General features: G+C 57.7%; 1 protein-coding gene across 2 annotated transcripts; it reads right to left on the bottom strand.

Moving 5' to 3' along the window:
* Nucleotides 1-2,244: 2,244 nt before the first annotated feature.
* On the bottom strand, nt 2,245-15,638 carry LRRC32 (leucine rich repeat containing 32). Of its 2 annotated transcripts, none has more exons than XM_069469224.1 (4): nt 15,510-15,638; nt 10,484-10,574; nt 4,271-6,196; nt 2,245-2,725 (listed from the first exon to the last, which is right to left on the bottom strand). In XM_069469224.1, exons 2-3 carry the CDS (start codon nt 10,568-10,570, stop codon nt 4,292-4,294), a joined length of 1,992 nt encoding a protein of 663 aa, XP_069325325.1. In that variant the 5' UTR covers nt 10,571-10,574; nt 15,510-15,638; the 3' UTR covers nt 2,245-2,725; nt 4,271-4,291. The 2 variants fall into 2 exon arrangements, with proteins under 2 accessions (XP_069325325.1, XP_069325326.1); XM_069469225.1 differs by lacking the exon at nt 15,510-15,638 and adding an exon at nt 14,638-14,819.
* Nucleotides 15,639-25,967: the final 10,329 nt, after the last annotated feature.

Here is a 25,967-nt window from a genome sequence, read left to right as displayed (position 1 = left end):
AAGAGAACACGCGCTGTGGGAGGAGGTGGTGCGGGTGGGTGGTGGGTGCGGAGGCAGGAGAGCCTGGCGCTGGGCGGGGCAGGAGGGGCCGGGCTGCCTAACGGCTAAGCCCGCTGGCTCCGGAGGGGCATAGACCTGGTTTAAGTCTCAGCTTCTCTAAAATGAACAATAGAAATGTCCTCAAAGATGGTTAGCACTAAACACAACAACGTACATCAGTTGGCAGCGCAGCCTACCCAGAAGTGCCCGGCAATTGCCAGCTCGAGCACATTGTGGGCGGCAGCGGGAGAGGGGGCTGGAAGGCAGCAGAGCCCTGGCCTGCCGGGGGCAGGTGGGCGGCTCAAAGGACAAGGGCGCAGGACGGCAGATCCCAGGCCCTGACCAGCACAGGGGCCCTGAGCAGGTGAGGAGCTGGTGGGTCCCTGGCTGTGCTGGTGGAGCGACACCCTGGCTCCTGGAGCTGCGGGAGCTGCCCTGGCACCTGGGGTCGACTGTGACGGGGGCAGCCAGGTCCTCCGTCTCTCTAGAACTTGCCGAGAGCTCAGGAAGCCGGATGCTCTGATGACCTAGTTGGCAGCTGTGTCCACGTTTGGCTGAAAACAGGAATTTCTGCCTCACTGGGGGTCTTGGCCAGGTAAGCAAACTCCCCTGTTTGCCAGGAAAAGGGGTCAGCGGCCTGGTGGGCTCCCAGCTGGATGGGAGGCCTGAGCTGCTGCCTTCCTCGTAGGCCTTCCCAGGGCACCACACGCCTCTCTGCTCCAGCCCCACCCCATAAAACAGGCGTTTGAAACTTCCCTGTGGAGAGCAGGAGGCAGAGCAGGAACGGGGAGGTGAGAGGGCACAGGCCAGAGGAGACGCTGGGCCGGTGCAACCTTCAGGAGGCAGAGCTGCAGCACGGCCAGGGGCCGCTGGCCTGAGGGGAGGGGTCCAGGGCGCCTGGGGGCGGGGGAGCTTGGGGGAGAAGCAGCTGGGAAGGGAGGGCTGGCACCTGAGGTCTGGGTGTGAGGCCGCTGAGAAGAGGAGTGGGCCACTAGGGGACAAGGCCTGGGGCTGCAACAAAACAAAAAACAAAACAGCAGGTGCCAGGGCCGCAGGACCACTCCTTGCCTGCCAGGCTCTGCCCCACCCTCACCTCCTCTCTGTGCTCACTTCTTCACCACCCCCACCCAGGAGAGGCAGCTCCTGTCCCCTTTCCCAGGCCCCGTACCCCTAGGGTCAACTTCCATCTGCAGCTAACTTCCATCGCTAGTCAACTTCCATCGCTAACTAAATTCTCCAACCCTGGGGGGAACTTTCGCCCTTAGCAGGGGAGTCCTCTGGGTAGCAGGGCTGGATGCTCAGGAGGGTGGGGCTGGAGACAGGGACGCAGGCCCTGTCATCAGAGCCATGGGGTGGCTACAGCTCTGAGGCCCATGGCGTTTCCCAGGGAAGAGGGCCTGGGATGGAGTTCTGGCGATCACCATTAGAGATGGCCCAAGGAAGGCAAGCACAGAGGAGCCCAAACAGGAGTGGACCAAGAGGGAGGAGCCAGCTTTATGTGTGAGGTCACAGCTGCAGGGAAAGCATCCTGAGGGGGGCGCAGTAGGGGTGCGTGGGGGAGTGGCTTGCTTCGGGCAGATGAGGTCTGGAAAGTGCGCTGAGTTTGGCAAAGAACAGCAGGGAGCCCTGAGCAGGGCATTGTGGGGTGGGGCCGGGAGGGGCTGCCGGGCAGGTTGTGAATGGCGGGCGGGGAGGGAAACCACTTTACCAAAAAGCCACCTGTGAAGAGTAGGAGAAGGGGAACGTGGTTTAAGGGTCTTTTTACCATTTTTAAGATGGGCAAGACTTGTGTCCAGCTGACGTCTGAGAGGAAGATGCGAGCAGAGGGAGAGGCTGCGGACAGAGGAGAGCAAGAATGAGTGAGAGAGGAAGGGGCTGAGGACCCCATGGAGTGGGGCAGAGAGGGCCGAGCACAGAGAAAGGAGGGCGTGTGGCTGCAGGAGGACGGAAGCCAACCGTAGTCACCGTCCTCTCAGCGTAGGGTGGGGAGCAGGTTGTCTACAGAGCGTCAAGGACAGCAGTGTGGCGAGAGTCGTGCTGGTGGCTGAGGCCCCGAGATCCAGGGTGGCGATGACCCAGAGCCTCTGTGTCCCCAGGGATTTGCCAGGAGGGTCGAAAGACCACAGTGGAAGTGGAGAGGGCAGGGTTCAAGTGGACACAATGATGCTGGTTGCCCTCAGCAAAGAGGAGGCTGGCGGACCACACTGTTTCTCCAAAATTATTTTTAATACATTCAGGTGGGTTATACAAAGAGCTGGTCCCGAGGCCTGGGCTGTGGCCCGGCTTGTGGGAGTGACAGCAGCACCATGTAGTGTTTTCAAAGTCAGGCGTGGGGGCCGACACCTTGGTGTTGTGTGCAGTAGCATCTGTGGTCTGATCCCAGCCAGGACTGGGTCCATCTGCTGCCAGTGCACCACCATGGCCTAGCCCTGGCTCTGCCCATTGACTCTCCCTTAAAGCCTTTGGGCCTCGGTTTTCATATCTGTGAAATGGGTGGAGAGAGTACGGCACTTTCAGTTTCTGACACATGACCAAGGGCCCTGAGCCAGACCGTGGGCCGAGCACAGGTAAGACGATGAAGACAGTGACACAGGGTCTCAGGCTGGTCCCAGGGCTTCCTTTCTTCCCAGACAGCTCCTGACTGCATGGTATGAGGGACAGGGAGTTATCTGGTGGGCCTTTCCACCTGTTTCTTTTTCAGAGGAAAAAGAAATCCCTTCGTAATGAGGAACAGAAAGAAAGTTTGGAGCCAGCATCATCTTGTGACGTGACAGCCAAGAGAGGACACCACTCGGCCCACCCGGCCCCCAAATAAGGTCTGACTCTTCTTGTTTCAGTGGCTCTGCCACCGACTTGTGCAATTCTGAGCAAGTCCCATTCTCTTCCTAAGCCTCAGTCCCCCTCTCTGTATAATGGGGAGGTTGGACTCGAGGGTCTCCAACTCCAGGCTCTATTCCATAGACGAGAGGGAATGAGGGATGCAAGAGCAGGAAGAGAATCAGGAGAACCCACTCCAGTGTGCAAAGGGGGGAATGAGGGAAACTGAGGCGGAGAGGGAGGGGGAGGGCCTGCAGCTTCCTGTCTTCTCTGCCTACCCGGGAGAGAGGAGAGAGTGGGTGTGCACAGCACAGGACACTCCCAGGCCCCGTTCGGGCCACGTGGGCCACTTCCTGTCCACCTAACAGCCTGCAGCCCCTAGGGACAGAAGGATATGGATCTGAATCTCAGCTGTGGGGCCCCAGAGGGAGACTTTTGGAGCCTTAGTTTCCTCTTTTGTAAAACGGGGATAAAATACCAACCTCCAAGAGTTGTCATATAGAGGCAGACACAAGGCTTGGATTTGGATCGAAGCTGCCAAGCCGGGTGCAAAACAGAACCGGTATCTAAGTTCTAACGCTGGCTCAGTAGCCAGGGTGGGGCTGGAATGGGGAGAGAAGGGGGCTGGAGGAGGAGTTTAGGGCAGAATCGGGTCAGGGAGAGCAACATGAGAGTGTCAGGTGGGGAAAGAGTCTGTCAGAGCAGGAAACGGAATGGCCCAGTGCTGGGCTGGAGCCCAGGGTGACAAACTCTTAACCAGCCCCTGCTGGAGCTGCCACAGCTCTCCGAACGGCACTGGATCCAAGACACACTCATATGGCTCCAGCTCTCTCTTCCGGTCACAAGTTCTTCGTTTTCAGAGAGCCTGAAAGTCATTATCAGAAGATGTGACAAATAGTCTGCTTGGAAACGTCTCAGACAAATCCTCCTGGGCTTGGCCCTCCCTTGCCCTGGCGTGGCCGGGCAGGACTCTCCGTGCCGACCCTCGGGGGCTGCAGAGCTCTGGAGCCCTGGGCTTCCACGCCCTGAGGCCTGGCCACACCGTGTGGCCACGGCACGGCCCAGCGACAACCTCTCCTACCAGACTGGGAGGTTCTTGAGGTCAGGAATGTGTCTCGTTTACCAGCGTCCCCAGTGTCCAGGGCATGGTGTGGCACAAAACAGATGCTCAGCAAAGATTTGTTGATCCGATGGGTCAACATTGTTTTCTGCCACCCCTGAAACTACCCAACTTCCGACTTCCACGGCTGGACCCCACGGGCGGCCTGGGAAGTGGGTCACCTGCTGATGCAGCAGGGTGCAGAGAAAGGAGCCCCAGGCTGGGATTTAGATGGCCGGGTTCTTGCACCCTGGCTCGCTGTGTGACCTTGGGTCCGTCCTCACCCTTCTCTGTGCCTCTGGCTCCCTCACTGACCTGGAAGTGTCCCCAGCCTCTTCAGGCTTTGTACTGTTGGTTGAACTTCTGCCGGCGGATGCAGCAACAGGTGGCCAGCATGGTGAGCAGGACGGCGGAGACCAGTGTGAAGGTGAGGATGATGACAAGGTTGATGTTCTTGAGCCCCCCTTTCTCACAGTCCTCAGGACGCACGTGGCTCAAGGACACCTTCTCCTGGGAGCCAAGGTGACAGACCAGGTCCTGGGTGGCGTCCACGTCCACACGGCCCTGGTGCAGCTGGGCCGCCAGCCAGCCATTGCCGCAGCAGCTCAGTGGGTTCCCCTGCAGGTAGAGGCGCCGGAGGCTGGTCTCCAGGCCGCCCATGGCGCTGCCTGGCAGGAGGCTGAAGCTGTTGTTCCGCAGGTCCAGCACCTCCAGCGACACAGCCTGTGTCCAGGCAGGCAGGTGGCTGAGGCGGTTTTGGGCGAGATTGAGCCGCTTGAGGCAGCTGAAGCAGGGCAGGTCCACCTGCAGGACCACCAGCCCATTGCCCTGCAGCGCCAGGACCTCCAAGGAGGCCTCCAGGCCTGCCAAGGCCCCTGTGGCCACATCCAGCCCCGGGTTGGCAGAGAGGTCCAGCTCGGTGAGTGGCGTGCGGAGGAAGGCCCCTGCCCTGAGAACCTCCATCTCATTGTCCACCAGGTTCAGGATGCGGAGGGAGGAGATGCCAGAGAAGGCCACACAGCCTGAGGGGCCAGGATCCCCCGGCCCCCCACAGGGGCTGACCCGGTTCCCCTGCAGGTTGAGCCTCTGCAAACTGCTCAGGCTGGCAAAGGTGTACGGGGGCAGGTTCCGCAGGGCATTGTCCTGGAGGAGCAGTGTCCGCAGGGACCCCAGGGCTCTGGCGCTCAGTTCCAGCGCCTCCAGCGCATTGTGGCTTAAGTCCAGGAGCACCAGGCAGGGCAGGGAGCCCGAGCGCCGGGCCTCAAAGGCCCGCAAGCAGTTTCGGCTGAGGTTCAAGAAGCGCAGGGAGGTCAGGTGCTCAAGAAAGCCGTCGGGGACGAGCTCGATCTCATTGTAGCTCAAATCCAGATTCAAGAGCTGGGAGAGGGGGTGGGCGCTGGCGTTCCAGCTGGGGTTTGAGAGGGGCAAGGCTGACCAGCCCTCGGAGGGCGCGTGGATGCCCTCGCTGCCCTGGGGCGGCCCTGCAGGAAGACGGATGAGGTTGTTGGACACGTTCAGGTAGATGAGTCTCGGAAGCGCGGCCAGGTCGGGGAAATGGAGCAGTTTGTTCTCGCGCAGGTCCAGCCAGGCGAGCTGGTACTCAGCCTGGGGCTCGGGGGCCGTCTGAAAGGCCTCAATGCTGTTGCAGCTCAGGTCCAGCACCCGCAGCTGCTGGAGGCTGAAGTCGGAGATGCAGGTGAGGGAATTCCTGGAGAGATTGAGGTGGGCCAGGCGGGGCAGGGCCTCGAAAGCGCCATCCTCGATGTCCATCAGCACGTTGCTGTGCAGGTCGAGCCGCTCCAGGGCGGGCATGCCTCGGAACGTGTGGCGGCTGAGGCGTGTCAGGCTGTTCTCTGCCAGCGACAGGCTGCGCAGGCCGGGCGCCTCCCCCAGCAGCCGCTCCACCAGGCCGCTGTACAGGCTGTTCCCGGACAGGTCCAGGGAGGTCACGTGCGGCAGGGGACCGAGACCGCCGGCACTCAGTGCAGTGCCCACCGCCAGGCGGTTGTGGGCCAGGCTGAGGTGCTCCAGGTGGGGCAGAGCCTGGAAGACGCCCGGCTGCAGGAAGCTGATCTCGTTGGTGCTCAGGTCCAGGTGACGAAGTGCTGTGTAGAAGCCCAGGGGTGAGGCCAGGATACTCTGCAGCTGGTTTCCAGATAGATCGAGGGCCTCAGTGTCCAGTGGAAGTGCCGAGGGGACCTGGAGCAGGCCCAGGCCCTGGCAGGAGACTTCCTTGTCCACCTGCAGGAGTGGGGAGGAGAGCAGCTGGCATGAATGGGTGCAGAAGGGGATGGAAACAGACGCCCTTCTCTGGGAAGGATTACTAGCCCCCAGCCAGGTGTGGGCAGCCTCCTCCTCTGGATTCCCAGAATGCTCTACTTCCTCCACTGCAGCCTAATCACCCTGTCTGGATGGCCCATTCCACTCCCTGCCCCGTCTCTGGCACCCAGCACGGTGCTGGGCACCAGGAAGGGACTCAGCGAAGGTTCGATGGATAGACATTTGAGAGAGGATAGACAGATCCACGCACTAATGAAGAGAAATCCTGTGCTGACTATTATCCCATTTCACAGGAAACTGAGCCATGTATCACCCAAGCTCAGTCCCCGGGCTCCTGGTTCCACATCTTGGGTCCCTGCTATGGGCACAGATAGTTACATTTCCAGTGTTAGATGGGAATCCACTTTGGGAGAATGTTTCCAAAAGAGGGAAAACTATAATTTCTGCTCCTGTCATCACTTTTCATCTTGGTCTTTAGGCCCAGATCTCGTTCAATCTCTCATTCCACGGGCACAGCCTGGGCCCCGGAGCCCGCCTTCCTTGGCATGCTCCCAGACGTGGCCTCCTTTCTGCTGCTGTTGCCTGCACCCGTAGGCGGGAGCTTGCTTCCCATGGCGGGTCCAGCATTGGGCCCCTGGAGGCAGGGGAGGGGGCAGGGGGAAAGACGGCCAGGGCGAAACCCACGGTCTTTGGTGACAGGACTGTTCTTGTGCTGTGTGACCTCCATCAAGTCACATTACCACTCTGGTTTCTAATCCAGAAAGTAACTCATCCTTCCCCAGCACCCACGTGGCATTTTACATTTTGTCTAACACTGTCAGGCCCGTGGTCTCATTGGTCCTCACAGTAGCCCACCTGTCTGGTGTGGTCACCCTACTGACAGAAACCGAGCTGGGGAGGAGCAGGGCTGGGATTTGAACCCAGGTCTTTTAACAACCAAAAGCCTCACTCTTGTCTTTCCATAGAATGCGCCTTCCGGGGCCAGAATCCTTTTTGTGCAAATGCAGGTCTCCCTTCATCTCTTCCAACGCCCCAGGAACCTCAGCCTTTCCCAACAAAGGGTCTGACTTCCTCAGCCACCCAGCTCAGGCTCCTCCTGCCCCCAGCCTCTGGGTCTCCACTGACCCTTCCGCCCCATCCATCCAGCGAATGCCTAGCAACTGTCAGAAGCTCTGCTCTGTGCCGCACCTCTGCTTAAACCCTCCCCGGCAAAATCCAGGAGCCTCAGCAGGGGTGTTCAAGGCTGTGGCCCCTGTCAACCTGTCCCCTCACCTCCCAGCCCATCCCAGTCCAGCCCACATGCAGTGACCACACCTGACCACGGCCCATCACGGCCTCCCACACCCCTCGCCGGGCCTCCTCTCTGTGCTGGTTGTGCCACCCTGACCAGATCCTCTGGGCTCCCTGGCTGTGCTCCCTCTCTCATAGCTCTGCCGCCCTGAATTGTGACTGTGTGGGGACCTGCTGGACGGTGAGCTCAGAGCAAACAGAGACTGTGCTGGGGGACGTGGATGCCTTGGACCTGACCCACAGAAGGTGCTCAGTAATTTTTTCTAATGAATGAGATTCACAGACATCATCGGTTTAGCCAAGGCCTGAGGCATTGAATCAATCCCCTCTCGAGAGGAAAGAAGAGATGATCCACATATTCGGATTAGAGCCAAAGACTGTGAGAGCAAACAGAGTGCAGCCCACCCACTTCCCAGATGGGGAGACCGAGGCCTGAAAATGGCAGTGACTTGCACGAGGTCACAGTGAGCCAGTGGCTGAGCTGGCAGAGAAGAAACACGAGCCTGGATGTTCCTGGCCTGGCTCAGCTCTGTGCTTCCTCTCGAGAGCCCCGAGGCGAGTGGGGTGAGGAACAGCTGCCCAGTTGCAGACACCTGTGTGACTCTTCCTACTCAAGGCAGCACAGTGACCGTCCCTATAACCTCCAGGGGAGGCAGGGTCCTCAAGGTCCAGACCCAAGGACACCCTTGCAGCTGGGCACCCATGGAAACCGGAAACCCGCCCTGGCTGCCCTGCCAGTCCTTGCCCCTTCCTCCCTCCCAGCCTCCCTGCCTGCTGGGGCTGCTAAGCATAGCCTCCTCTTCACTACCAGCACCCTGGGCATTTCTGACTTAAAGAAGCAACAACGACATGAATACCATGACCACCACTGTTGGGGACACTGGCTCCATGTCAGACTTAAGAGTGCAGAGACCCCTCATTTAATCCTCTAGGCATTGTGGCCCCATTCCTATTGTACCCCCTAAGGAAACTGAGGCTTATTTGGGTGGGCAGCCCCAAATCAGATAGCTGGGGGCTCAAAACTACCCCTTTTCCTATTGGTGCAAGCCAAGTTCTGACCATTGGGCCCTCAGCTGGCCAAGCCCCCGGGCGGATACCCTCAGCAAAGCAAAACTGATACCCTCAGTACACATAACACCAGGCACCATTTAAGGAGCCTTTATGGCGTGGGGGGCGCTGTGTGGTGCTTCATATGCTACCCCACGCGCAAACCCAGAGGCATACCACCTCTGGATCTGCAAAGCCTCCTGGGGCACCACCCCTGAGAGTTGAACCAGGACATGAAGCTGGCCAAGCCCAGAGCCCAAGACTTGCTTTCTACCCAGGTGCCCAGGACCCCTGCTCTAGAGGCCAGGCAGCTGCTGGTGGGCAGGGTTGCACCGGGACGGCCGGCTCTCCTGTCCTGTCCAGGAAGGAGCCCGAGGCCAGGGCGGTGCTCAGCACTCCATTTCTAGGGCCCCCACGCCTCAGAGTCCCCAGCACTGCCTGATTTGCAGCGGGAGGGATCTCAGAGGAATCGGCCCTTGCCCCTGAGTTTAGAGCTTCCATCCACTGTCTCTGGGATTTCAGGATGCCACTGCCCAGCTTCCTTTGTGGGAGGAAAGAGGACTTGCCATCCAGCTCCATTTTACCACCCACACGTGGGAGGGAAATGGGGTAGGAGAGGCGCCAGGCGGTGGACAGCATAATGGAGAGCTGGGCTCGAATCCTGGCTCTGTCACCTCCTATCTGTGGGCCCCTGGTGGGTCACAGGTCTTCTCTCCAGCTCCTGAGTGTACTGTCCTCCATGCTGGTTCAGAAAGTGCTTTCCTGTCTATCATCTCATTTCCCCAGCATCCAAAGCTCGCCTTGCTTCCCCTGTGCCTGTCGGCGGCCAAGGCCCTTCACCTCTGAGCCTCAGTCTCCCCAGGGTAGATTGTGCATCTGTATTTGGTGACGTCTGAAGCCTTCTCTGCCCATTATCCTGGTTCTGGGAATCTCGGGGCTCTGAGAGTGGTGGCGACAGCCAGCATTTGCACCCACTGGCAGGTGGCTGCCAGCACTTTCGGCCTCCTGAAGCAGCCACCCGTTCTGTGTCACAAGCTGAGTCCCAGGTCCAAGTGGGGCTGCTAGAGGACCTGTCCTTTCCCCTGCCAGGCTCCGGCCTTGGTCTCAGTGACTGCCCAGCCTCACCAATGGACCTAGGTGGTCTCTTTTTCCTGTACCTCACTGGGTCACAGAAACTGAAGGGCTAGTTTCCCTGTCTTGGGGCAGAAAAAAGGAACAAAAAGCAAATAAAATCTAGCCCTTTCCCTAGAGAAGATCTTGGTCTGGCAGGTGAGACTGGCTTGAGCCCTTTCACCAACCATGTGTTTGGTGTGCTCAGTATTGAGATAGAGGGAAGCTTGGGGACTACAGGAGCCCAGAGGAGGGAGCAACCAGACTAGGTCAGTCTGGGAGGGTCAGGGGAGGCTTCCTGGAGGACGCAGCATTTGACCTACACAGTAATAAGTGACAGGCATGCCAGCAGATAGTCCCAGATCAAGGAGCCCAGTTAGGGAAGGGAATTTGTCCCCAGGAGAGACCAGCACAGAGTAGTCCCTCCCAGCTGGCCCATCCCCAATCCCCTACACGTATACATATTCTAGATCACCCAGCTGGGCTACTGCCCTGTGGGGATAGCTTGGAGGAATAGAGTCCAGTATTGGCTTCACTGTTCCTAGCTGAATGACCCTGAACAAGTCACCTGACCCCTCCAAAACCTCAGTTACTGGCTTTGTAATATGGGAATAATGGAGCTTGCCTGGCAGGATGTTTGGGTAAACAGGGTATTTAAACATTCTAGTAGGTGCTCATTAAATGCAAAATATATCCCCTTTCCTCTCTTGACTCTTCTAACTCTGGCTTCTGGGGCTGGGGCAGTAGGACACCCTAGGGTGGGGAGGTGGGGGTGGCCCCTACCCTGCCTGGGCATCTTACCGTCTTACAGGGCACCTTGTCTCGGTGTTGGGAGGCAGCCAGGCCTAGGGTCAGCACGGCCAGGAGCAGCAGGATCTGGTGGCACATGGCTCTGCGTAGGGCGAGGAGGAAAGGGGAACACTGTGAGACCACTGGCTCCTTCCCACTGCCAGCCCCCTGCCCGCACTCTGTCTGGGCCTGCCCTCGGGGAGCCCCAGCCCACAGCTGGCGCTGGAATAAAGGTGCCATGAACAGGGAAGGGAGCAGGGTGGGAAATGGGGCTGTAGCCTATCCCAGAGGGCCTCCGACACCAGGCCAAGGAGATGGACCGTCCCCCAGGGGAAGCAAGAGTTTTAAAGCAGTGGGTGACTGGGTCAGATACGGTTTTCAAATGCCCTCACCTGATGGAAGACAGCCTGGAGGGGCTGTGCAGGAGGCAGAGGGACCCTAGGGGCTGCCCTGGGCCACTCCCAGGGCCTGGGGGTGGGTGGGACAGAGGCAGGTGCGTCCCTGGCTCCATTCCCACCCAGGCCACAAGCGGGTCCTCCCATCCCAGCTCCTCCCGCCCCACGTGGAATTCCTCATTCTCTGCCCCTCCCCCCCCACTTTTATTTTGCCCTTTTCTTTTGATTCTGGAGCCCTTGCCATTGTTCACGGGCTGGGCCGGGGCCCTGACAGGAAGCCGCACAGGAGGCTGCCCTGCCCCGGCGCTGTTCTGCGGACTTCCCCGGGAGCAGGCCGCCAGGCCCGCACTTTCACTGAAGCCACACTCCATGAACAGCCTGGGGGCGGGTCAGGGGACCACACAGGCCCTCAGCAGGCTGAATCCCAGTGCGTCTGGGGGTCCACTCACTCCCTCACTGAGGACAGGAGCCAGGTGCAAGGGCCATACAAATCCAGCCATCAATGTCATTCACTCGTTCATTCGTTCATATCTACTAAAGGCCTCCTCATGTTTGGCTCTGTGCTGGGAACAGGGACACAAAAACATGCACAGAAATGACCATAATATGGACATAGGCTAGGGCACATAAAGCCCTCCAAGAGCACTGGCCTCAGAGCCCCCCACATCTGACTGTTCCCTCCCGGCCTCCTCTGCTTACTACTGTGTGACTTTGTACAAGCCACTTCACCTCTCTGAGCCTCAGTTTCCTCATCTGAGGTTAATGACAGCCACACCAAGTTTTGTTGAGGACCAAATGAGATATATTCTATGAAAATGCCACTTACAGAGCCCTCATTATACACTAGGCACTCTTCTCAACATTTACAAGTATTAACTCATTTAATCCTCACAATAATTCCCTGGTTTGGTTCCATTATCACTGTTCCCATTTTACAGAAGGGAAAGTTGAGTCTCAGAGAGGTTAAGTAATATGCTCAAGGTCACACAGCTAACAAGTGGCAGGCCCAGGCAAGTCTGGCCCCTGGGTCTGTGTCCTTAACCTCTACACCGCATGCTCTCCCACAGTGAGCGCTCAGTAAACACGTGTTGAGTTGTGACTCTGAAGGATGCTTTAGGAGAAAAGGCATTTACAGGGCTTCTGAGGGCCGTGTCTTTGACTGCAATGAATTTTAAATGAAGGTGATAGCTCTGAGGTCCTTTCAAGGACCACAGCGGTACCTGTTAACCCCTATTCCCTGGTTCCCCTCAGGGGCACGAGCCTGTCCCCACCACCGCTCCGCTCTCACCTGGATCACAGGTTGCACGTTCACAGGAAATTTGGTTTTGCTCCTTGAAAAACAGAACGTCATTACCCATTTGAAAGCTAGCCTACTGAGAATCGAGTGAAAACCCTTCCAGGGGGCCTTCGAGGGCACTGGGCAGTGTGAGCCCGGCCAGCTCTCCTCCCCGACCTCCTGTCTCACTGGCCCCTCCTGCACCCTGAGTTCTGGGGACCTCATATTTCCTCCTGTTCCCTGCTCCAAACCTTCACATCCTCTCCTCTCCTCTCCTGCTCATTACCTCCTCATCTTTCAGGTCTCAGCTTAGATGTCACCTCCTCTAAGAAGCCTTCTTTGGTTCCCCAAGTCTGGGCTATGTCCTCCTGTCCTCCCGGAGCCCCCAAGCTTCTCCCAGAGTACAGCGCCAAGCACTCATGGTTGGTTTACCCCACCCCCTCCTACAGGGGTGCCCCTAGAGCAGAGGGGGCTCATTGTCCTCTGAGACCCATCTTATAGCACATGACAGGCCGGGGGGGCACAGAGAATTGACACTAGGAGTCTTGGTGACATGGTGGCACTGGCGAGAGCAGTTCTCCTTGACTTCCCCCTCACCTCCCTGCCACATTCCTTCCCCCTTCAGCGGGTTCCGACAGTTTTCCCCAAAACACAGACCCCAGATGCGCCCACCTCCCTCCACCATCACTGCCACAGACTGAGCCGCCACCCCAATCCTGGGCCTTGACCACAGCAACGGCCACCCAGTCGTTTGCTTCCTTGCTTCCACCCTGACCCCTTATAATCTGTCCTATACATAGCAGCCAGAGTGAAATTTTAAAATTATATATCAGGTCATGAATCTGTACTGTTTGAAAATCTTTGATAAACTCCAAGCTTTACACAATCTCCTCTCTAACACCATCGAGCATTTTCCCTTCCCTCACCAAATTCCAGCTTTCTCACTGTTCCTCAAACATAGCAAGTTCATTCCTGCCTCAGGCCCTTTGTCCCTGCTGTTCCCTCTGCCTGGAATGCTGGAATGCTCTTCCCGCTCCTCACATGTTTTATTGTTTTCTTCACATTTATCATTTCCTGATCTTCTATTTCTTATTCTTTTTTTTTTTTGTTTTAGACAGAGTCTCACTCTGTCACCTGGGCTAGAGTGCCGTGGCGTCAGCCTAGCTCACAGCAACCTCAAACTCCTGGGCTCAGGCAATCCTCTTGTCTCAGCCTCCCGAGTAGCTGGGACTACAGGCATGCGCCACCATGCCTGGCTAATTTTTCTATTTTTAGTAGAGACGGGGTCTCGCTCTTGCTCAGGCTGGTCTCGAACTCCTGAGCTCAAGCGATCCTCCCACCTTGGCCTCCCAGAGTGCTAGGATCGCAGGCGTGAGCCACCACGCCTGGACCTTCTATTTCTTATTCTGTGGGAACAGCAGCCTACTGAGTAGGTGCTCACTAAAGATCTAGTGAACAAGTGGGAAGTGGGGGCAGAAACTTGCTGCAGTGGACTGAGTGGCGTGTGCAAGTTGAGGACAAGGAAGGGTCCTGGTTCAGTTCTGAGCCTGAAGGCAGAGACGCCAAAGGGGCCCTTATTTCCTCTTCTTCCACCAAATCCCACCCTACCCCCGAGGCCACGTGCACATCCAGGAAGGACCATCCTGCAGCACGTGGGAACTCTGCCCTGGAATCTGACGGGAGGGAAGGGGCCCCTCAGCCATGGGTACTCCTCACTGGTGCCCAAGACACAGTATGTAGCATGTATGGGTGACTCTTTCCCCAAAGGGAGGACTTTGCCAAAGGGGAGGACTGGGGCCACTTGGGCCCAGTCTCAAATGCAAATTCCACCACTCACTAACCCTGCTCCCTGGGGCTCCCTTAACCTCTCAGTGCCTCAGTGTCCCACCAGTAAGACAAGCAGCCTGGTTCCCATTCTGCCACTGGCCACCCCCAGCCATTGTAATGATCAGAGAATGGCTGTGGAGATGCCCTGGATACTTATTGTCCTTCCCAGCTGGGACAGTGACCTACAGGGCTGAGCATCCCAGATGAGGTGTCCTGAGGGGGGAGGCCCCAGACCCGCAGACCAGTGGCCTAGGCAAGAGGAGGCAGCAGACATCTCAGGACTCTGAAAGAGTGTGTGTGTGTGAGAGACAGAGAGAGAGAGAGAGAGAGAGAGAGAGAGAGATAGGGGTGGGGGCCAATCACACCTATCAAAATAAGCCCATCCCAACTGTTTAAGGATGTTAGACATTCTTCTAAGCACTTCACCCATATCATCTCATTTAATTCTCCCAACCACCCATTGAGGCAATTCCTGTTTAATCCCGATTTTACAGATAAGAAAACGGAGGCTCTGAAAGGTGAGGTGACTTACCCCCAGAGTTACCCAGCTCCTAAGTGTCCTGGAGCTGGGATTTATCCAGGTCTACGTGCTGTGTTTTCTCGGCACATGCTAAGCTGACTGCCCCCTATTGCCCATGAAGAAAAGGAGGCTCAGAGAGGTGACTTACCCAAAGTCACACAGGCAGCAAATAGCAGAGCCAGGATCAGAATCTAGTCCATCTGCCTCCAAAGCAAATGTTTCCACCACGCCAGGCCAAGATCCCCCTCCCTCACCTCGGCCAGCGACCCCTCACACCCAGGCACTGGAGCAGAGCAGACCGGTTCACAGCTGGGCTCTGGGGTCCTCCCTCTCCCTCCTCTCAGCCCCCATCTGACTTACTGGCAGAGCGGGGTCCTGGGAGAGCTGCTGCGGACGTTCCCGCTGAGCAGTGAATCACTAAGGGCAAGCCCCGTTCTGGAGACATGTGCATCCCACGGGGGAATTAGACCTTAACCCAAAGGAATGTGGCTGTGATGGCGGAATTTCAGGCAGCTCGGGGTGGGGGTGGGGGTCCCTCACATCTTGCCACCCATGAAGAAGGCTGGCTTCAGAGCCCCTTGCAGAGCGGTGGGTGCCCCCCACCCCCACCGCGAGAGACAGGCAGGCTGTCTAGAGCGGTGGGACGGGCAGCCCCACGCTGGGCCGGGATCGGAGGGTTGTAGGAAACCTGAATTCAAATCCCGGTCTGCCCTGGACTAGCTGTGTGTGTGTCCCTGGGCAAGTCCCGGTCTGCATGCCATTGTTTTCCCAGCTGTCAAATGGGAACGCCAGCCTCACCCCTTCGCGGGAAAGATCCGCGGAGACAGGAGCCTCGGAAAATGTCTCAGGGGCCGAGGGAGGATGAGCCCCGTGTCCAGGCGCGAAGTGGGGCGGTGGGACGGGAGCGATGGGAGGCGTCCCTACAGACCAGTCCCGGCCGGCTCGGCGCCCCTGCTCCCGAGGGCGCGGGACGGTGGGCTCCCCAGGGTCCGGCCGGCCTCGCCCGCGGGCGGCTCCTACCTGGTCAGCGCGGCCGCAGCTCCTGTCCCGGGCAGCCTCGGCACATTTTGCGCAGCCCTGCCCCGCGCGCCCGCCCCCGCCAGACCCCGGGTCGCGGCCCGAGGAGGCGCACGGGCGTTCCACTGCCCCGCGGGAGCCGGCCGGGCTCGGGCTCCGATTTAAACACCTCTCCCGCCCACCCGCCCACCACGCCCCCCTTCGGCGACGCCGCGGGGTCCTAGAGCCCGCCACGCGTGACTCGGTTTATCCGGAACCGGGGGTCGCGGGTGAAGCATCTTCTTCACGCTGGAACCTCGGCAGGGAAGGGCAGGGGCGAAGGGGGCGGGATGAAGGGCCGGCAGGGAGAGGGGTCGCAAAGGAAGCGCAGTGGGGGCGAGGCCCGGCGGTGGCAGCCGCACGTGCGGTAGGCGGCCCGCGGGGTCCCCAGAGGCGGGTGTCTCTAGGAGCCGTAGGTCCGCAGAGGAAATCCGGCCTGGCCCCGATTTCCCAGCTGCCGGCGCCGCCGCACTTACGCTGGGGCAAACAGGAGAGGTGCCGGCGGGGCTGAATGCGGAAGGAAATGACCCTTCTCTGGCCCTGGGGTGGCCACGGAGGGGGTTCCCCGCACCACGGCCGTCCCCTCTGTTGGGTCCAGGCAGGTCACTTCCCCTCTCTGGAGTGTGCTCTAGTGTCCAGACCCGTCCTCCTCCATCATCTCCAGGACCCCTAACAGCCTGTGAAACAGCACCGTCAAAGTCTCCAGTTTTCAGATGGAGAAACTGAGGCTAGGGGTGGCAACAGTGAATATAAATAAAAACCAATTGTTTGAGACTAGTAAGGTCCCTGTTTATAGTTGAGGAAACTGAGGCTGGGAAAGGTTAAGTGACGTATCCAAAGTCACACAGCTTATAAGAGTCAGGGATTTGAGCCCTATCTGTTCAAAAAGTTGAGTCAAGGCCAGTTTGGGCATCATATTGCCCCAATTTTTTAAGTACTGTGCACAAACGGGGAGGCAGTATTGTCTATTACATCAGGGGTTGAAGCAGATCTTCCCTGAAGCTCTGTCTTCTAGATGCCTGGCCCTACCACATCACAGGTGCTCTGCCCTGCCGGGTATGCACTCCAGGATGGGGGTGCCTGAGGGAGGGGGGTCATGGCTGTCCTCCAGGCTCTGGTTCCGAGGGTAGAGGCTCCCTCTTCCTCAATGTTTCTCTCCCCTGGTGGTCACCAGCCTTGAGGGTGGGGCAGGTTGCTCCATTTTACAGGCATGAAAGTGACCACCCAAGGCCTTGTGGCAAGTCAGGGTAAAGCTAGACTTAGAAGCTGGATTCCCTGAAGCCTATATAGCTGCTGCCTTTTCTTCCTCCCATCCAGTCCACTGTGCAGACAGACCTGGACACATGGGGTTAACCCAGAGAGGAGAAGCCGTGATGGCAGGTAGCTCAGGGCCCCGACCTAGCCTCAGAGGAGAGAATCAGGGAAGGCTTCCCTAAGGAGGAGGCCTGAGTTGCAATGAGGAGGTAGGTAGGAAGTGCAGGTAAGGGACCACTCAGCAGGGCCTGGGAAAGGTATCTGAAATTCCCCTTCCTTCTCATCCATCTGAGGCCTCAGATCTATGCCCATGGGAGTCCTAGTTGATCCTCTCTGGGCTCTCGTACTCTATTTGGTCAAATAGAACCTTAGTGTTTCTGTCTATAAAGTGGGAAAGATATTAGGCACTTCCTGGGGTCAGTGCCAGAACTAAGTACAGTGGATCGAGGCTGAGGCCTGCACCCAGTGGGTGTTAGGTAACTTACCACTGCCTAGTTGTGGGGATTGGTGGATACTTCTGCTGTAGCCTGGAGGCTTCCTTTACCAGGTCTTTGGTAGGGGGCCAAAGACCCAGGGGAGTGTCCAGGAAAGTGCATTGCAGCCACGCTGCAGTGTGAGCTGAGCAGAGAATGGCTGAAGGAGATTCAGACAGCTCCTGGACTTGCATGTCCCACCTGCTCCCTGCCATCCAGGCCCAGGCTGGCTGAGTGCTGCCTCTTCCTTCCCGGAGCTGCCACCAAGCAGGAGCAGGGGCGGGGCTGGAGTGGGGTGGGCTGGGGGCGAGTGGCCCATGTCCCACACACCCCTAGAGGTTGTGGTTGTGGTTAGTTAGTTGATGGGGTTCCACCTTACTCAGTGCCCGGATAGGGCTCCCCAAGAGTTGGAGACAGATGGGCAACCAAGCCTGCCCACCTGCTGCAGATGCCTCTGGGGACCAGGGGCTAAAAGCCAGGACCGCCCCACACTCAGCGCCCCTTCCTTCATCTCTTTACTTCCTCAGCAGTCATGGCAGTCTTGCTGTTATGTGACTTTTTTGCTTGATCGTTCTGATCTCAGTTTGCTAATCTGCAAAGTGAGACTATTAATAGCACCCAATGTATGAAGATCACACGTAATGTGTGTAAAGTACCTAGTCACGAGGCCTGGCCCATGATACTTGCTCAGTAAGCATGGCCTCCCTTCCCTGGTGAACAGAAATGTCCAACACCGGCCCTTGTGGAGCTCCCTGACCCTATGGGAGGCAGATTAGAACACAGAGGATGACTGATGTCCAGAGGTCTTGAAGGCCAAGTGCAGGAGGCTGAGCTTGCAGAGGAGGGGTGTGTGGGGACTGAGCAGGGTCGGATTGGCCTGGGAGCCATGTGGAGGGTGCTTTCTTTTAAAGGCCACCGAGGTCCGCTTTCCATCCAGTATTGTTTAGCTCCTGCTCACACACCTCCAGACATGGGGAGTTCCACTGGACCGCTCATCAACTTCACAGTGGAGCTTTGTGTGGAAATGGCCCATTCCCCCATGCATCTGTCAGTGGCCATAGGAGACATCTTTCCATGTGTCCTCAGGGCTACCATCTGAGATGACAAACCCTCTCAGGCCCGGAGTCAGGCTCAGGGCTCCCTGGGTGGGTTTTGCTTCAGACCAGGTTGAAACCTGAGAGTCCTACATAGGAGCTGGTGGCCCAGAAAGGCAATGATGTGCACATCCTGTGTGACCTTGGGCAAGTTGATAAACCTCTCTGAGCTTTGTTGTCCTCATCTAACTGTAGAACCAGAGTGGGAATGACCATGACACCCCAGGCCCCCAATTTATTTTTCACTGCTCTTTGCAGAACACCCACTGTGGGCCATACCTTCATCTCATGTGGCAAATCAGAGTAAAGACAGTCATAGACGGCCTTCCAATTAGGTGTCTTTATTCACCATCACTGAGTAGGAAATTAAGGCTCAGAGAGGTTAAGTAACTGGCCAAAGTCACACAGCTTTGGAGCCAGGAATTGAACCCAGGTCTCCTGACTCCCAGGCCAGATCTCAGTGCAAAGATGTGGCTGCCTTCGCTCCCTGCCCCTGCCCAGCACCCACATGGACCCCTGAGAGTCAGGGAGTTCCCCCTGTTAGGGCCCTGCCTTCTAGGGGAGAACTCTGGATTCCCCAGTTCTTTTTTTTTTTTTTTTTTTGAGACAGAGTCTCACTTTGTTGCCCAGGCTAGAGTGAGTGCCGTGGCGTCAGCTTAGCTCACAGCAACCTCAGACTCCTCGGCTTAAGCGATCCTACTGCCTCAGCCTCCCGAGTAGCTGGGACTACAGGCATGCGCCACTATGCCCGGCTAATTTTTTTCTATATAGATTTTTAGGTGTCCATATAATGTCTTTCTATTTTTAGTAGAGACGGGGTCTCGCTCAGGCTGGTCTCGAACTCCTGACCTTGAGCAATCCACCCGCCTCGGCCTCCCAGAGTGCTAGGATTACAGGCGTGAGCCACCGCGCCCGGCCTGGATTCCCCAGTTCTTCCCCGGCCCACCCTCCCTTTCTCCCTATGGCAAATGGGCCCAGACCATACTAGCTATGGGCCACCCCCTGGAGGGACAGCAGGACATTATAAGAGGTCGGGTGATGTGTCTATTGATGTGAGGAATAGCCGATCTGTTTAATGGGAATAATTAGGGCTGCTGGACCAGGCCTGTGCCAGGTACTCTACTTGTCGCCTTCCCATAGCCATGCGAGCAGGGGAGGACTATCCCCTTTTGCAGAAGAGGGGCCGAGGCGCAGAGGGATTCTGTGACTTGCCGGCGTCATACAGGTGACAGGGCAGGGCACAGCAATCACTCCCATCCAAATCCTCAGGATCTAAGGCTCTCACACATGGCCAGGGACTGACTTGGCTGGTTTTCTGTTCCCACTGGGGACCCAAGTCACCGCTTCACTGTGGCACTTAGAGTTACCACGGCAGGAGGAGCGGCTGCTGGTGAGGCCCCAGGTACCCCTTGGCCGCCACACGGCGGCTCCTGGCTCAGAGCCGCATCAGTGACTACTGTGGCTGACGGGTCTGGAGGCTCCCAGAGGCCCCAAGGGAGAGTTAGGTGAGAGAATTCGAGACTGGGTGAACCAGGCAGGGCAGGATCAGAAGTGTCGCCACAGCTTGACTCTGTGCTGAGCCACGGACCGTGAAACCGCAGCGTTCTGCAGCACCTCGGCTGCTGGGAACCTGAGGGCTTGTCCCATTGAGCCGTGCAACTTTTTCTTCCTTTTTAATCATTTGAAAGTTAAACCTGGTGAACCCTTTTCTTGATGATCCAGGGCTTATCAGTATGGGCTTCGGTTATGGTCCGTGAGGTCGCAAGTATCGTCTCCGGCGTACCAACAAGAACAACAGAGCCAAGCCCAGTGGGGGGCGGCGGCAAACCTGTGAGCCCCTGAAGCCAGCATTGGTGGGCGCAGGGCGCTGGCACAGGCGCAACCCCGGGCCAGTCCTTGTCCCCTCGCTGTTGCAATTTCCTCATCTGTGAAACGGAGACAGGCGTCCTGCCAACTGCAGGGTGCCTTGAGGAGACGATGACGCTGTGGAGAGCCGAGTGGCATAAAAGTCATGCTCCTCACGTGAAGGTCTGTGACTCTGTGGTCGACTGAAGGGACCTGTTGGCAAACGGAGGACCAGTGACCAGTTAGCCCCGGGAGGCTTGGCCTGGCGGGGGAGATGAGTCAGGGAGACCCCAGCACTGTGGGCTCAGGGGGCCCAGGGCAGAGGGGCCCCACGCAGGGTCCTCAGGCAGGGCCCTGCTCCTGTGAGGGAGGGGCCGGGCCCAGGCAGCCCTCCCGTGGGGCGGAGCTGCCTCCAGCAGTTCCCTGGAGGTCCCCTCCCAACCTCAGACCGGGATTGCAGGCTCCTCGCTGGGCTGAGCTCCCAGTGGGCTGTAGGCTCCTGTCTTCCTTGGAGTGGTCAGAGCCGGAAACCAGCTCTCAGGTGCCAGGTGACCCCCACAGGTAACAGTCACCTCCTGAAGTTTCAGAGAATCCTGTCTGCCTCCTCTACTTCCACCCCGCCCTCTTCCTTAGGCCCCATGGGGTGTACTCCTGGGTTCAGGCAGCAACCTCTTCCGAGGACTTGCCCGGTTCTCCATCTTTTAGCCAGGGTCCGAATCCCTGAGGGCTTGATAGAATAGGCAGCTGCGCCCCACCCCGGGGGCCAGTTCAGTAGGTCGGAGGCGGCCTGGAGTGTGCACCTCTAGCAAACGTCCCATGGTGCCGATGCTGCCACGCGGACACCCTTGGAGAAGCGCCCGTCCGGGGACAGGCGTGTTTGTGGTGAGGCTCGGTGCAAGCCCTGGCCCCGGCTGTCACGCCTGTGCGGCCTTCACCTGTGAAATGGATGCGACAACAGCCCCTCCCTCACGGAGCCACCTAAGGGAAATGCAAAGTTATGGTTAACGGGATTATTAATCTTTCTTACCATGAGTACATTCAAGTTGGGAAGGGAATAGGCTGGGCCAGGTAGCTTTCCAATGCTGCGTCCATGTTGTTAGTCCTTACTACACCCAATAAGCTAGATATTATTAATAATGATGTTATTATTGCTGTTATTATTCTACTTATTTTGCAGATGACCTATGAGGAAACCCAGGGAGGTTAGGTAATGAACTCAAGTGTGCACAGCCAGTACGGATGAGTCCAGGCAGTGGGGCCATTGTGTCTACCCACTTAACACTCTACTGTATTGTCACCCAATAGCTCATTAATTAGACAAAAGAGCAAATCATCTAAAGTCTTAGGTGGGTGAGGCGGGGCCTGAAGAGGGCAGAGTAGAGGGAGCACAGCCCGGGTTTCAGGCAGAGACCCACCTGGCTTCCCATCCTCACTGCGCTGCTCACTGCTGTGTAACGTTGGGCTGGTGGTCTCACCTCTCTGAACCCAGTAAAGTGGGGGCGGGGATGGGCGATGGATGACTGGGGTGGTTTGAAGAGCGAGCTCCTTGTGCCCGTGGCTCATTGGTCCGTGGCACAGCTTGCGGTGATCCTGCGATCCCTGGCTAGCTCAGCGGCTGCAGTTTCGGGCAGCAGCTGTCTTCTTTGCACTGGTTTGATTCAGGGAGGAAGTGAAGGGATTTTGAAGCTTCCCCTGCTGTGCTTGGGGGATGTGGGGAGGGGACCTGCCTAAAATGTAGCTGTGCCTGCCCCTTGGAGGCAGTGAGGGTGAGTAGCATGAGGGTGCAGCAGTCCCATTCTGCAGGGGTAGGGGGCAGAGGGAGGCGCCCCCGCCCCGGGCAGATGAGGGGCAGAGGCCTGGGCACACCCAGCCCTCACTGAGACAGGGGCTTCTTAGGTGCAGGCCACTGTGACCCCTTCTTGTCCTGCTCACGCTGTCTTCCTCCTCATGACCCTGGGTCCTCCTAGGGTCCTTCAAGTGCTGTCCTGTGGGGGGAAGCTGAGGCTCTAGAGGGGCAGTAACTAGCTCAAGGTCATGCAGCCAGGAGCTGGCAAGGTGGGGGCTGTCCTTTCTGCTGCACTGGGCTGTCACCCCACCCCCCATGACATTCCTCCACTTGCTGATGGGAGCCACATGTGCCCCCCTGACAGAATGCACCTGCAAAAGCATATACACACACACACACACACACACACCCTTCATATGTGCCCTCAGAGGCAACACAGGATGCACAAGGCCACAACTCATACATTTCCACACATTTCACAGACACCGTCAAAAGACACACAGTCATCACACATGCAAATCCAACTCTCGAATATACTCCACACGTGCAAAACACATCACAAACATGTATACACAATATGGATATCCCACACAAACACCACACTCACAAACACACCCCACACATTGCACACAAACACTGCTCATATCCGGTATATCCAGCCAAGACTTAACATACCCAGGCTCCCCAAACCCAGTTCACACACAGCACACACGGAGCTCAGGTAAGCCTCTCGCCTGTGCACGGACGTGCACCTACACAGACACAGCGGCACGCGAGTACACAGGGGCACACACGTGCACGCACCCATGGGAACTAGGCTGCATTTCACCTTGCTCGTGACTCTGATTTTCTCGGAAGCAGACCACACATGAGTCAAGCGTCTTCCACTAGGGCTGATTTCCTGGGGTGTGAAAAGAAAAGCAGGGGAAAGACATGATTTGGCCTAAATAAGTCAGACAGACTGCTGTGGCCTCCCCGGGACCCCTTGATTAACCCAGACGGGTGCTGTGAGCTTGGATGCTGGGCTGGGACTTTATAATGCAGAGTTCTAGATCCTGTCTCCTGGAGGGTAGATGCCAGGCCCTGTCCCCAAAGCCTGTCCCTCTCTCTAGGTCTGGAAGCTTGGAAATAGGTTATGTGGCTTTCAGAACTGCCACTCCCTGGTCTCTTCTGGGCTGTGTGACTTCTGCCCGTGTGTCTTCACTCCGCCCTGTGCATTGTGGGCCAGGAGCCTTGGGTTTGGAGCCTGAACCTGACTCCAAAACCAAACTTGCCCCTGCCTGCATCAGTGCCTGCCTAGCCTCCCTGTGGACGGGCCAGGCTTCCTGCTGGCAGAGACTGGATCCTCCCTGCCTGCCTCCTGGGGAACCTTCTGGGCAGCCCCTCTGGCTGCAGGTTCTCTAGACAGCACGGAACACACCTGTCTCACAAGCTCCTTCCAGGCCCGCCTGGTGTGGCTCTGTGCTCTCGTCTCCTCTTAGTCGGACCCACGAGGGAGCTGCCCCATCTTGCTGTCTCCGTTTGCCTCCACCCTCCACTGTCTCCAGCCCATTCTTCCAACAAGCCCACTCACAGCCTCCGCAGCTCCATAGCCACACTGCAGTGGGCGAGCCATGTGGCAGCGCCCCTGGTCACTTGGCTGCGTTCTTCACGGCTTCACTTCCCTTGGCGCCTTGGAACGCCCCCTCCCGGTTCTCCTCCCCCCTCCCTGGCATCCCTCAGCATCCTCTCCCGGCCCTGCCCCTCCTCCCCTCCTTCACCTGATCTCCCAGTGCGGAAGCTCCCCGCTGTCCCTCCTGCCTTGGCCTGGCTATTCTCTCCTGGTCCTCTCCCGGGGACAGCTTCCTGGCCCAGGGTCTCCCTTTCCCGTCATCCATCCTCCCTCATCCTCCATGCGGCAGCCAGATGGAGTGTCTCCAAAACACAGGTTTGACCAGGTCACTCTGCTGCTTAAAAGCCTTTGATGGCCCCGGTGGGGGTGGGGGTGTCCAAGCACACGTCATACTTCCCATTTTCCTGTCTCTTCCACTGCTCTCGGGGGCCAAATTCTGTATCGCGCACCCACATACATCCTCCGCGTCTCCTCGCTCCTTTCCTGCCCTCCCAGCTGTGCTCAGTTGCTCTGTCAAACTCCTGCTCCTCTCTCTCTCTTTCTCCTTCCTCTCCCCTCCCTCTTCCTTCCTATCCCTCTCTCCTTCTCTGAGCTCCTTTGGAGTCGCCAAAGGTGAGGGCTGCAGGAGCTACCTTGTGGGGTTTCCATGCCGATGGAAAAAAAGCTGAGCCCACCGGCTGAAAGGGCTCCTCATTTCTGTACTACATGAGTCCAGAAGAACAAGAGAGGGGTGACAGTGGCTGTGGAAATGACAAAACAGCCTTCCGTGAGCTGCCCCAGGAGAAGCCTTGGAGACACTCTGCCCAGTGCTGGGGACAGCCTGGAGCAGCCGTCCTTCCCCGCTCCCCACTCTCCTGCAGCCCCGCTTACACTGCAGGTTTTGACCTTGACCTTTGTCCACAACACACTCTGGCATCTGCCCTGTCCAGACACCTGGCTATTGGCCTTGGCTTCCCCTGGTACCCTGGCCTCACCTGCTTGCTTCTCCAGACCTTACCCGTTTTCCCATTCGCTGGGCCCCACTCTATAGCGGGTGACCATGTCTGTGCCATCTTTTTTCATGTAGTATGTGGCTATGGCCCGTGAGGTGGCCAGGGTGGGCAGGTGTTGGGTGCTTTGGAGTTGAGGTCTAGTGCTGCCACTGGCTTGCTGGGTGACCCTGGACTGAGTCTCAGGAGCTTCATCTAAACACGGGCAGAATGTTTACCTTGCACGGTTGTAGTGAGGAGTAAGTTGCAGATATCCCATCCACACTAGTTCCCTCTTTTCAGTGACACAAAGACCCTCCCATGGGCTGCCCACAGTGGGGGCTTGAAGACGGTGCCTGGGAAGACTCGAATCAGCCCCTTCAAAGGTCCCTGGGCCTTTGGTCCGTCTTGTAGTTGCTCTTTGGGTAACTGCCAATGAACCAGGAAGCCGAGGCTGGGTGCCAGTGGGCTAGAGACACCAGGGGACTGGGGACAAGGGGGCGGTGGGAAGACAAGGAAAGGTGAGGCAGCTGCCAGGGAGGGGGTCTCTGGGAGGGAGAACTGCAGTCTGTGGGAGTTTATGAAGTTGGGCTGCATGACAAGCTGTGATGCACTCTCTTCTCTGCTCCCACAAGTCCTCAACAACTCTCATTTCCCCTGGTGCGCTGGGGATTTGGATCTGATTGTAGATCTGTATCAAAATGCAGAGTGTGGGCTCAGTGTAGACACATGAAGAGAACAGAGACTGCCCAATGGCCAGCTGCCCCCAGGCCATGTGTGTAATAGCAATTCTAGAAATAGAAAATTCTAGCAAAATCGCCACATGTGGCAATGATCCTCAAGCTGGCTATTGTGTTCAGGATTTTGCACCTGGACACAACAGTGACAGGGGAAGGTTATAGTCTCCAGGCCACTGGGTCCAGGTCTTGGGGGGTTATTATACCTATTAATAGGAATACTTGGAATACTTTTTATAATAAAAGCCCAATAGGTTGAAACTGGGGATCTGAGCAATCAGAGAGGACAAGATGGGCCGAGAGATGGAGTGGGCAAGGGCTGGGCAGTCAGGGAGGTGGTGGGGATGGTCAGTCGGCAGGAGCTCCTTGGTGGAGGCCCTTGGCCACCATCAGTGGGCACGTGCTGAGTAGGAAAGTAGCACGTCTGTGCTGCAGGTCGACTGGGCATGGGAGTGGAGGTGGGCAGACAGCAAGAAGGCCAGAGCCCTTGCTGTGGGCCGAGACGATGAGGCCTGGACAAAGGCAGAGGCCAGGTGGTGGGCTGGACAGGACTTGGTGATTGTGGGGTGGGGGGAGAGGTGTCATGAGAAGGGGTCATCACTCCTTTCTGGGCCAGGGGACCAAGCAGAGCACAGTCAGGGTGATCTGGGGCT

This window comes from Eulemur rufifrons, chromosome 6 (genome assembly GCF_041146395.1).
Source record: "Eulemur rufifrons isolate Redbay chromosome 6, OSU_ERuf_1, whole genome shotgun sequence".
NCBI lineage: Eukaryota > Metazoa > Chordata > Mammalia > Primates > Lemuridae > Eulemur > Eulemur rufifrons.
The sequence above is the reverse complement of the archived record's forward strand: the minus strand, read 5'-3'. Positions and strand labels throughout refer to the sequence as shown.

Coding starts and splice junctions, on each gene's coding strand:
- LRRC32 (XM_069469224.1), bottom strand. CDS start 10,570: ATGTGCCACCAGATCCTGCTGCTCCTGGCCGTGCTGACCCTAGGCCTG. Junction 6,197..10,483: donor ACAAGGTGCCCTGTAAGACG/GTAAGATGCCCA, acceptor CCACTCCTGCAG/GTGGACAAGGAAGTCTCCTG.